A 12,690-nucleotide genomic window follows, 5' to 3' on the forward strand; every position below is an offset into this window, starting at 1 on the left:
ACTGTTTATTAAAAGTTGTGTTAAAGCCATTCTCAGATTTGTTCTGTCCTAACAGAACTCTAAAGGAACCACATAGAATTTATTATATATACACTTTATCAAATACTGGTACACAGGACTGTATCTCCAAGACTCCCATTAATGGCAATTTGAGTCAAGAGCCAAATCTCCATTCACTGCACTGGAAATTTATCCCAAATGATTGGCTGGTTTCAGAACTTCTTCTAGCTCAGTAGTCTCTAGCAATAACAATGTTTACCTACAGAGAAATGATAAACTGCTGATTTCATTTTTTTTCTAACACTCCTTTTGGATATTCATAGTTCTTGAAGAGCTGAGATTTGTCCTGTTAGTTTCTGAGATTCATGGCAGTCATTCTAACAGAGGCTTATAATGAGAAGGTAGCTACTATGAGTTCATGTACCCATTATAGCTCAAGATTTCTGTTTAGAGTTGTATGGGACAGGATATTTACTTTTCTGTATCCTTAGGCAGTTCTGAATTCCACATGAACTTAAAATATGGAACTGTATAGAATGTTACTTTTAGAGAACAATAATTATACAGGTAAGAAATTTTATGCTACAGTGAGAATACCAGTCTCAGTGTATTCCTACACACTGGCTCTTGCATCTGTGGGAAGAGCTGGCAGGAACTCAGAAGTTCTAGCTGTCAGAATCAACTGGTGTTGGTTTGCTCTCCCCAGTGCTCTGGTGAGCTGTGATTGACTGTTGTTCATAAAGGTGCTCCTCTGGCACTGCAGCCCGTTAATCAGTAACATTTGTCCCATGTCAACATAGTTTCTCAGCTTTGACTTCTGTTTCCCGGTGCACCCTGTGCTATAGTCTCTAGTCAGTCTCTGTAATTAAAACATTTTGATTATTTTTTTAAATAGAGGCATTTTCCACCGAGATACCTATTGAGTTTTGACTTTCCGATGTGTTATTACCCCCTTCTGCTCCACTCTGAGCTAGATATGGTCCAATTACATCATTGACACTCTGGCCTTTGGGACTGCTTACATCATTCTTTTAGAGAAGCATATTCATTCTTCCTTCTTCATGAAGCATTTTTTTTTAAAAGATATTGAAAGTCCAATAAAAATCATGGAGTTTTTATTTGTTCTTTCTTATTGACTACTCTTAAAAACCCAGCAGAAAAACTTCTAGACCAGCTTTATATCTCACATGCCACTTACCTTTTGCTGAGGCAGATAATCAACTTCCTTCTAAGGTATAATTAAATCTGTTCCATGGCTGAGCAACCCTCCTTACCCTTCTTTTGAAAGTATACCCAAAAACTATGTCAGTTTCTCCTCAGTTCCCTTGTCATCTCAAGGAGCACGTTCTAGAGATTATTCTCTAATTCATCTCTTTCATGTGAAAGCTTTATAAACTACAATAAAAACATGACATTTATCTGTGCAAGTATGAGGCTAACATGAACTCATTTTGTCCCTAGCATATAAAATACAGTTAATTTTCAAAGTTCTTCTAATTAAATTAAAGCACCATCATTTTCATTCAGATAAATGTTATTTCAATGACCAGTCATCCCTCTGCCTCAGGGGCATTGTGCAATTTTGCTATTAATAACCCATGCGAGTTATACTGCTAGTGCTCTGTCAATGAGCCCATTAAATTATCAAGCGGTGCACAGCAAACTACGTATTATTCTTTAATACCTTGAAGCTGTGGCTGTTGAAATGTATTAAGAATATTTGTATCCTCATTTGTTCCAGTTTCATACACAAAATGAATACAGCAGAGTTTAAAAGTGCAACATTCCCCAACGCAGGACCAAGGCACCTATTGGACGACAGTGTCATGGAACCTCATGCCCCATCCAGAGGGCAAGCAGAGAGCTCCACCCTTTCTAGTGGAATTTCAATAGGTGAGACATTTTTAAAATTTAGCTGTGCTAGTCAAAATGTGTTTTAGTACAGTTGACTCGAAGGTGTGTAACAGCAGGACTATTATAAAATCGTGATAGTGTTTTAGAACAAAGGTAGGTAGGAATGTGCAGTGGGGGCAGGGGGACTGTGTGTGAAAAGTGGCAGAATAAATGGCATGACCTGAACTACAGCTGACAGGTCATTATTAGATGATTGTTTTTAAACCTATTCAATGATACATCCAAATAATTGTTTTACTACTTTCTTTCCAGATATTTTTCAAAGCAAATCCTTTGTTCAAATCATGCCAAATTAAAACTTTCTGCCTGCTGGCACTGATCATTATTTAAAATGTGATTTTGAATTAACACAAATTTAAATGGTAGAAAAGAAAACCTCTATCTAGTAAGTCTTACTGGAAAAGGTGGTAATCTTCAGATGTTTCAGATAAGCACACATTGAGTGTGCACTTAGTAAATTATTGATGCAAGTTTCAGGTGCGGGCTTCACCCATTAAACTACATGAGAAACTAGTCTGTTAATTGTGTGTCTTATAGCTTAATAGAGTATTGCTCATTATTTTGAACTCCAGGTTTTGAAAACAATTTTGGTGGTTAAGGGAGTTTGAGCTTTATCCTTGTACTGGGAGAAATAGCTCCTAGTAGGATATGTGGTGACAGAAAAAGTTTAAAAACAATAAATATATTCAAAATAATAGGGGACAGGTGCTTGCTAAAATTTTCTACCAATTTTTGTTTCTAAACTTTCCTGCATCATTTAGGGCTTGTCTACGCTACCGCTTAAGTCGATGCAACTTACGTCTCTCAGGTGTGTGAAAAAGCCACCCCCCTGAGTCACGCAAGTTACATCGACCTAAGCGCTGTCCACACTAGCACCAATGCAGCTGCGCTGATGTAGCACTGTAGTGAAGACTAATCCGTAGACTCTTTTTCCCTGCTCCTATCATCCAGGAGCCAGGCTACTCGTTTAAGTAGCATTTTATGTCCCAGCATCTATAGTCAGCTAACCTTCGTTGACTTCTGCAGTTGTTCAGCATCTCTCAGGATTGGGCTTTAGCTATGTAATTCTCAATTTAGCTTATAAAATAAAGGTTGCATTAAAAGTCACCGGCACTTCTGTTGCTGCTGAAAGGGAGCTGGCGCATTTTGAGAAGGGCAGTTTAAAATTTTCACTTTCCTCTGTCTTTCTGCTCCTTTCCCCCATGTGACTTCTATTATATTTGTCTGTTTGGTCCACTTGCCCACTCATGCATTTACTATAGTGCGTGGTCACTGGTGTGTTTTGCAGGGATTTTTTAGGGGTGAAGTCCTAGGTGTGTACCCCTGGGAGTCTATGCCTGAGTATGAAATCCAAATGGTTCAACCAGTCAATAAGAAACATAGCTTTTGTCCATTAAAATTCAAACAATACTATAATATGTTTGTAGTCCATCCAGTGTTGCAGAAATTCTTTTGGGCCCAAATCCACTTCTAATTTCAGACTAATTCCTCTGACCTTTCATCCTGGAGGAAAGTGATAAAAATTTTAGAATCTTTAGTGTCTGTATATTCCTGCCTTAAACAAAGACAACAGTCTTTGCTCCAATGTGTTCCAGTTTCTCAGGTATAACTCCAGCCCTTATCCTTATGGTGGCAGAAGCTGTAATGCTGCAGGGTCAAAGAAAGATATTTAACTTCAACTGAACTAATTCAAGAAAGCTTCTCTTTAAGGTTTGAGTTGAAATAAAAATACGTATCATAGCATCAACATTTTTATGAATTTTCCTATTAATTCCCACTCCTGAAATACTTGGATTCCAAATGAGATTATATTTTTATAAATAAGTGGTGTGTGTAGATTGGTTACAGTACGTACATTGGCTTTCTATTTTTGGCACCCTATCCAGTAGGAGAGATCTGCACAGAACTGCTGTGTGATGTGGCCCCGTGGGCTACACTCTTCAGGTGTTTGGAATCCTTCTAAGTCACAATCAGCCTGCATTGGAAAATCAAATCTGGGGCCTAGGAACAGAAAGATAAAAAGTCACCTCTGAACATGCAAATAAATGACTTTCTTTTCTCCTAAACCTGGGTCTCATGCTTGGTATTGCATAAAGCTACATATAAGTTAACTGAGCTTATGGCAAGGGCATACATTGAGGAAATAACTGAGGCCTGTGAATACACAAGTTTTATTTTTAAGTTGTTATCCCATAGGATACTTGCATTGGGACTGGTGCACTTTTATTAATGATTTTGACAAAGCTGTCAAGTATATGCATTAAAATGTACAGATACCAGAATAGGTGGTGTTAGAACATAGTGATATAGCTGTTTTATAAACTTAAGTAGAATATGAAATATGATGGACCAATTTTATGGCTGTTGTTAGTCAATGGAGTTACATAAATTATGAATTTGATGCAAGGTAAGTCTTTGTAAAATGATGCCCTTGAGTATAAACAGTGTGCAAGAGAAGTAAAATTTAAGTAGCCCTGAATTATTTAAAATATTGTAGGGAAAAGGTCTGATTTTAATACAGACTCAGTGGGGGTAAATTGGCTCCCTCCCTAACTTCAGCAGAGCTGTTCAAGTTTACAGCAACTGAGGATCTGCCCAACAATTAAAGAGAATCTGCAAAGAAAAATTGGGTTTGTCCTTTTTTTTTCATGATGTATAAAGAAGGCTGAAATGTTTTTCCTAAGAAAAGGATCTCTTTCCACTTGTGTTTTAGGTTAAAAATTCAGGTTCCATTTAGGCTAGAGATTGTCTATGGTGATAGGAGCACTAGAAAAATGATATCACAGGATTCAAAAAAGGGGAACATTTTTAGTTTGAATACTTTTTTAAACTGTTAGGTGTTTGTTTGCGTATTTGTTTTTATTAATACCCACTTATGTGATGAACATTTGGCTTTAGAAAGCCTATATTAAAGATTCAGCACCCTCACACTTTCAGTCAAGGTATTAGAGCTCACAGTAAACAACCCTGAGATCTCTGACATTATCCAGCAAATCAGCGAACACCAAACTTGCCATTCCTGATATTTCTACAGTTAAAAAAAAGAAAAGAAAACCCTTTCAGGCCTTCTTTCTCAATTACAAAGTAGCAAATAAGTATAGAAGCCTATTTCTTTTAAAAGCCTGCACAAGTCAAATTTAAATTCTCAGCCTAGGAGTTATTAGCAGTAAAGAAAGCTAATGGGATGTTGACTAGTATCAAGCACAGTATGTTGCATAGACACAAGGATGTTTAAAGATTTTTCAGATGAAGTATTTGAAGTAGGTAATAATAGTTATAAAATTTTGCCAGAAGGATCCATTTGAGGTCATTGGAAAGACCAGATATTGAGAAGAATTTAAGAAGGTGGTATTTTACAGGAAGTATTGAATGGGTGAAGTGGGTTTCCTGTTGAGTTGATAGTCAAATGGTATATTTAGGGTATTTAAAGAAAACTTGGATAGCTATATGAAGTTTAATAAGTTAAAGTGAGTTTCAGTTTTGTAGCTGAGCTCCTTTTAAGCAGGGTGCAAAGGAGTGCGGATCTGAGATAAATATTTCCTGCTTATGCTTTTTTTTCGGTTTTGGGGCATTTTATTTTTTTGAGAGGGGGAGAGGGAGGTTGTGTTTTTGCTCAAAAAGTTTAAAAATCAACATTTTAAGGTGATGTCCAGTGGAGGGAAGGTTGGGTTTTGTGCCCTTACTGCTTTAGGATGTATAAAATTGGTTTGTTTAAAAAAATTTAAATGGTTTATTTTAGATATATAAGGCATACAAAGTCTTGTTTCTTCCTTTGTGTTTTGGAGATCTCTTTGGAGAACTAGACAACTAGAGTAGAAGCTTTCTCATGTATTAATTGAAGGGGTTGTAAACTGAATCTTTCATAAAGACATTTTTCATGTTTGTTCAAGTGTTTGAGGTATATAGATGTTAACAAACACACACAGCAGTTATAGGTATTGTGATTAAAAATCCCTTTTTCTCAGTTAGTCAAGTTTCACTTCGTTGATACGTGTGGTGTCATGATCCTACTGGTTGTCCAGTTATCCATAGATTGTTCCAGAAAATACAGGTAAACAAAACCTGAATTTATAATACAGAAAAAAAGAGGGGAAAACCCCTTTTAGACAGTCTTTATACATTGTAGAAAGAAAAGGAAAAAAAGCAGGGGAAGGAAATTTTTAAAAATGAATAGATGTAGGCACCAAACTATTCCAGCCACCGATGACCCAAGGCCTGCTTCTCTCTTAAACTGTGAATCATATTTAAAAAAAAAACAAACTTTTTTGCTATTAATAGGACAGTTTCTCAATTTTTTAAAATTAAACCCTACTTACACAATCCCCCGAAATTCATTTAGCCTTTGCAACAATAATGTTATAGCAAGGATTATTTTTATTTTCAGAAACTTGCAGTTAAATCTAAAGCAGAAGATCAGATAAAAATTTTCAATTATCTGAAAAAGGGGAAACTGCTGGAATGCAAAGAAAAATTAAATACACGTGATGTTGAGGAATTTGTAAGTCTTTTAAAGCAGTGTTTCTCAACGACCAGTCAGGTCCCTGAGATCTCCTGGACAGGTTAGGAAGGCAGTATGCCAGTCCCTGATATCAAAAACGTTGAGAAACACTGTTTTAAAGCACTGTCTGGCTGCGAAGGCCTCACCAAAAAGTGTTTTTAAGAAGAAATAGGTTAATGCATTAAAATTTAAGTATAAAGATACAACAGGGTATATTCATTTCTGAGTGACTTACAGTTAATAGGTGTCACCAGGCATATGACTCTAAGAATAAAGGACTTCAGTCACTCAAATAATGTAGTCGTCACAATAAAGATGTGCTTACTGCTGTTATGAAATTAAATCAATGTAAAAATAAGGAAAGAAGTAGAGAGAAACAAGATTACCAGCTTAGTAAAGCCACCATTAAACATTAGAGTTCTAAATTGGACTTGCTTCTAACACTCCTTTTCTTGTAGAATTTCTTTTTCAAAGCCAAAACATATAGGGACTAGTGTGATTTGAAAAATAAATAGAATTCAAAGGCATCAATGGAAAGAAAGCTCTATATCAAACAGTATTTTCAGGGCATATGCAGAGAATACTGTGTGTGCGAGCAAACTCCTTTTCTGTGCACATAGCCATTACTCAAGGCCTTGCAGGTATTCCTTAGAGTATTCTTTTATGTCCATTGCCCCTCTAAGGGGATCAGTATACAACAGTTTGCTATCTTAAATGGAGTTACCCACACAGTTCATAACACTGAATTAGTTTTGATTAAAGAATAAAACAAGTTTATTTAACTATAAGGAGATAGGTTGTAATTGAACACAAGTATGTCATTAACGTCAGAAATCGTTACAAGAGAGAGAACGATAAATGCTTCCTAGTACTAAGATTTAACAAATTAAGATTTGGTTCAAGGTGAAGTTCCTTACCGCATGTTCCCAGTAACATTGCTGACCAAATTGTCAGGTCAGTATCTGCTGCAAAAGTCCAAAGGCTGTTTTTTTATCTTCTTAGATGAAAGAGCAAGAGACGGATAGGGAAAGATCACTTGGGGTGTTTTTTCCCCTCTGTTTTATAGCTCAGCCACCCTTTGAAATGCATTTTCCTGAGAGTTACCCCAAGATAAAATTTATTCGCTCTATGAGGATGGAGACAGGGAGTCTGGTGGTGAAAGAGGTTCCATGCTGTTTGTTCCTGTTCCCCTTCCCTGCTAAAGAATGGCCACTTGAAAGGTGATTTCCCATCCACTTGGATGATACCTGGCTAGAGGTGTCAGCTTGTCCTTTGTCTTTGAGAAACTGGTTTACCCAGACTTGTCCGGAAAACACATTTCAGGCGTAATTTCAGCTTATATTTATAACTTTACATATAATGTTTCTACATATATTTCACCATGATGTTATTGACCAGCAAGTTGTTAGTTTTGAAATGATACCCCACAAACTAAGTTCCCTCTAAGCTGCGCAGCAATCTATTAAGCACCGTGCAGGCGCTCAGGGCTGCGGTGGGGAGAGATTCCTCTCCCCCAGTCCGGGCCCCAACCCAGCCCCGGCACGGACCTGCCACAGCCAGGGGAGAGGTGCCCCCTCCTCCGCCCCAGCCCGGACAGCTGCGGCCATGGGAGAGGCGGGTCTCTCGTGGCCCCAACCCAGCCCTGGACAGGACCTGCCGTGGCCCTGGGAGAGGTGCCTATCCCGTGGCCCCAGCCCCAGACCTGCCACAGTGGGGAGAGGCACCCCTCCCCCCCAGCCCAGGTGCTGCTGCAGGGGGAGAGAGCTGGGGGGAGTCCTCGCTCTCCACTGTAGCCCTGGGGCAGCCTGTACCCTAAACCCCTCATCACCGGCCCCACCCCAGAGCTCACACCCTCAGATGGAGTCCCCTCCCACTCTCTGAACCCCCTCTGCCCCACCCCCGCCTCATGAATTTTGTGATGTGCACCACTGAGGAGGTGATGTATCACACATCACCTCCAAGTGGTGCACATCATAAGATTCATTCCGCACATGGGTGGGAAAAATTAGAGGCAACACTGCCCACAAAGCATATTTTGTACAAAGGTTATATTACAATGGTGTGTACAGTGTGAATATAGGGGTGTATGTGGTCACAATGACAGCTCTGTTTGAAACCGTGAAAATACCAAGTGCCTTATTCTTTAATTGCAAAAGGCTTTACCCAAGGGTTCAAATAAATTATTCAAAATTTTTATTTTCTTTTTAATTAAGAAGCACTTATGCTAGGATGAAGTCAAACATTTGGGTATCCAAGTTCCCTAACTGAAACATGTTCTTTTCCTATTATGCTTTTTGTTTTGAATGGTTTGGTTTTATTTGGGAGATGTGCTCACTCATCTTTTTAACTGTTAATTAAATGGTTCGGCTGTTCTTTACTTCAGATTGGCTTTTAAAGCAGTCAGTTACAGGAACTGAAATTAATATGTTCTGATCACTTTATTTGAATTATTGCAGGGCCCAGATACTCCAGTCAAATTGTAGCCTTAGTGTGTTGGGCAGTGTGTAAACACATAGGAAGAGACAGTTTCTTCCCCAAAGAATGTAAGTTCGAAGACCCTGATCCTGCAACCAGAACAGTGTGGGAAAACTTTTGTGATTGTGTGGAGACCCACTGATTCTTCTTTGAGTGATGTCCCTGTGGGTACTCCACTTTAGGTCTCGGTGCGCCCCGTGCCTGTAGTCAGAGATTTAAGGTAGCAGTGCCTGGTTGGGTTGCACATGCATGGTCTCTGTCTCGCACCGCTTCAGGCAGTTAACTGGCGCTATGCGACCAACCCCGCCTCAGTTCCTTCTCTACCGCCTTTGGCCGGAGTCGGAGCACTTAGCAGTACCTCGCAGCTTAGGAATAGCTTAGTTTTCCCTTAGTTTTAGTTCTCAGAATAGTTAGCCTTCCTATTTTATCTCTTTCTCAGAAATGTTATTTTAAATTTTCCTCATAGGGCTGTAGGTTTCCTTTTCTACCGCAACAACGTGGTTATCGATCTTCCTTCCTTTTATTTTTTATGGGGAGAATATGCTGCCTGAGGGCCATGCCTGACTCCCCTGGATTCAAACGCTTGCCTACCTGCAAGTTTTCTGTACCTCTTTCAGATGGACACGCTGTGTGTCTGGTGTCTCGGAAAGGCACATATACCGCAGAAGTGCTCGCATTGTCACAATCTGAAAGCTCGCACCAGAAAGGCAAGAGATCTCCAACTGAAACTTCTCATGGAGAAGTCTCTCCAACCGGCATCTGAGCCTGAGGTACGCACCTCATCGGCAGCCTCTGATAAGGGCCCTTCCTCCACTGCATGAGCTCCTGATCAACCCACCAAGAAGGCAGCAAAACAGGGTACCATGTCCCCAACTTTGGAGTTGGCCAAGAAAAGGTGCTCTGCTCAAGAGCAAACGCTGCTGGTACCAACTGCACCGGCTGTGTCAACGGCCAAAACAGTGGGCCCCTTCAGCACCATCGGTACCAAGAAACTGAAAGCTCCCAAGCAGCTGAGCTTGGTCACAGGTACCAAGGGGAAACAAAACTCCATGCAGTGTTACCGTTGGCCATGAAAAGGGAATCGGTACCAAGCACCTCATTAACTCCGATGCTAATGCTGCCACCTACTGTGACCATCGCGCACTCTAGTCACACACTGGTGCCAACAAGCAATTTCCAGCATGCGGTACCGTTTCCTACCACACAAACGGTACTGATACTGGACACGTCGCAGCAATTCCTCCGCCACAAGAACCTCTCTGTTTTGTCAGTACCGGAGTTTCCCATCCTTGGCACCAGTGATACCTTGGTACCTGCAGCACTTAGTCAACTCAGTTCTCCACCTCTGCTCCACAGTTCTTCAGTGATGATGAGGATGGAGATGAGGATGAGGGGCAGTCTCCACCACATTCCTCCCCCATGGCTGCTCCTACCATGCGCACCCCTATGTGCACGAGCTACTCAACATACCTTCCCAACCAGCCCTGGTACAGGCAGCCCTGGATGCCCACTATGCCCTTCCATCCACAGTGGCCTTTTTGGAACCCGTGGGCTACATATCCACAACAACAGCGGGGCATACCTGTTGGCCTTTCCACAGCTGACATACGTCGTGCACCTTTATTGATGCCACGGGCCCCATCCAGCACCTCTGACCAGGGAGTTCAAGGGGAGGAGGAGGAATTCTCCGATCCAGACAATCCACCTGAAGTCCGCCTCTCATCCTCACCAGATGACACTATTATGTCCCCACCTCCCACCACAGGTGATGATTTTAAACAATTTCAAGACCTCTACAAGAGGGTTGCCACTGGTAGAAGTCCAGGAATTGCAACACAAACTAGTTGACATACTGCACCCATCAACTTCATCTAAAATCGCCCTTCCCATGAATGATGTGATTATGGACCCTGTGAAGTTGCTCTGGCAAACTCCTGCAATGATTCCACCTACCTGTAATAGGTCTGATAAAAAATACTACATGCCTGCATATGGCTCTGAATTCCCTTTTTTCGCATCCAACACTGAATTCATTGGTGATTGACGCAGTCAATGAATGGGGTAGGCAACAGTGCTACAGAAACACTCCAAATGACAAAGACTGGAAATGACTTAATCTTTTCAGCCACAAAGCATATTCTGCTGCAACCTTACTCTGATGGGTTTGGTCATATAAACTCCCTCAAAACCATCACTATATGTGCCGGGATACCATTGAGAGCAAACCCCCCTGCCAGAGAAGGCTTCTCTCCTCTCCCATCTTGCTGAGTTAGATACTCAAGTCAGCTACAGCACAGACCAAGAGGTTGGGCCACGCCCCCCTGCAGGGCATAGTAACTAAGATTCACTTAGCCCAGGGGCTTCTCAGTTAACAGGGACTTTCCCAGCACCAGTATTCAGTCTTTCTGGGAGCCTAAACCCCAAATAAATCCATTTTACTCTGTAAAAAGCTTACACAGGGTAAACTCATAAATTGTCCACGCTCTGTAACACTGATAGAGATGCACAGCTGTTTGCTCCCCCACGTATTAATTACTTTGGGTTAATTAATAAGCACCAGTGATTTTATTAAGTATAAAAAGTATGATTTAAGTGGTTCCAAGTAATAACAGACTGAACAAAGTATGTTACCAAGCAAAATAAAACAAAACATGCAAGTCTAAGCCTACTACAGTAGGAAACTGAATACAGGTAAATCTGACCCTCAGAGATGTCCCAATAAGCTTCTTTCACAGACTGGACTCCTTCCTAGTCTGGGCCCAATCCTTTTCAGACCAATGTAGTAGTTTATGGCCTGGGTCCAGCAATCGCTCACACCCCCATAGTTACTGTCCTTTGTTTCAGTTTCTTTCAGGCATCTCTTTGGGGTGGAGAGGCCATCTCTTGAGCCAGCTGAAGACAAAATGTAGGGGCTTCCAGGGTCTTTTATATTCTCTCTCTTGTGGGTGGAAACCCCTTCATTCTTCTGTGCAAAATCACAGCAACAAGATGGAGTTTGTAGCCACGTGAGCAAGTCACATGTCCATGAACGATTCAGCTTTTTGCAGGCCAACGCCATTGTTTACATGTTAGTTTGAACATTCCCAGGAAAGCTCAGATGTGGATTGGCGTCTCCCAAAGTCCATTGGGACTTTGTTGTGTTTCTTGATTGGGCACTTACTGAGAATAGTCCTTTCTCAAGAAGCTGACCAAATGCTTCACTGATGCTGCTTAGAATCAAACACATCAAGATACAAGTACATAACCAATATTCATAACTTCAAATGCAAAAATGATACACACATACAGACAACGTAATCATAACTAGCAAATTACAACCTTTCCATAGACACCTTATTCGATCTCCTTTGTACAAGATTTGGTGCAACTGTAGGACCTTGGTTGCAACAATGATCTGTACGGTCACAGTTCATGTCAATAACGTCATACTTACAATTGAGAATTGCCAACTATGAGGCCTTATTGGCAAAGTATGACCACAACAACTATGCAAGTCTCTCTGAATTTACTGCCTTAATTCCAGATGATAGATAAGAACACTACAAATCACTCTTCACAAAGGGTCAAGTCATAACCAGAACAGCGTTACAAGCTGCCTTAATTCAGCAGATTCAGCTGCGAGATCCATAGCAGCTGCAATTGTCATGAGATGAGCCTTCTGGTTCCATCTATCTGGATTCCCAAAGCTGGTACAGTTGATGTGGAGGACTTACCATTTGAGGGATCCAAACTTTTCATGGACAAAACTGACGGGTCGTTACACACTCTTAAGGACTCAGTGGCAACATTGCAATCTCTGGGCA

The 12,690-nt window shown here is 40.7% G+C and overlaps 1 protein-coding gene across 7 annotated transcripts in view; it reads left to right on the forward strand.

Moving 5' to 3' along the window:
* RALGPS2 (Ral GEF with PH domain and SH3 binding motif 2) overlaps positions 1-12,690 on the forward strand; it is a 264,748-nt gene that overhangs the window by 196,083 nt on the left and 55,975 nt on the right. For all 7 annotated transcript variants that reach the window (XM_074961031.1, XM_074961026.1, XM_074961025.1 and 4 more), the window contains one exon: positions 1,742-1,893. In XM_074961031.1, the coding sequence (XP_074817132.1) occupies positions 1,742-1,893 (152 nt within the window). The remainder of the gene's footprint in view (positions 1-1,741; positions 1,894-12,690) is intronic.

The sequence above is a fragment of the Natator depressus genome, chromosome 8, assembly GCF_965152275.1.
Source record: "Natator depressus isolate rNatDep1 chromosome 8, rNatDep2.hap1, whole genome shotgun sequence".
NCBI lineage: Eukaryota > Metazoa > Chordata > Testudines > Cheloniidae > Natator > Natator depressus.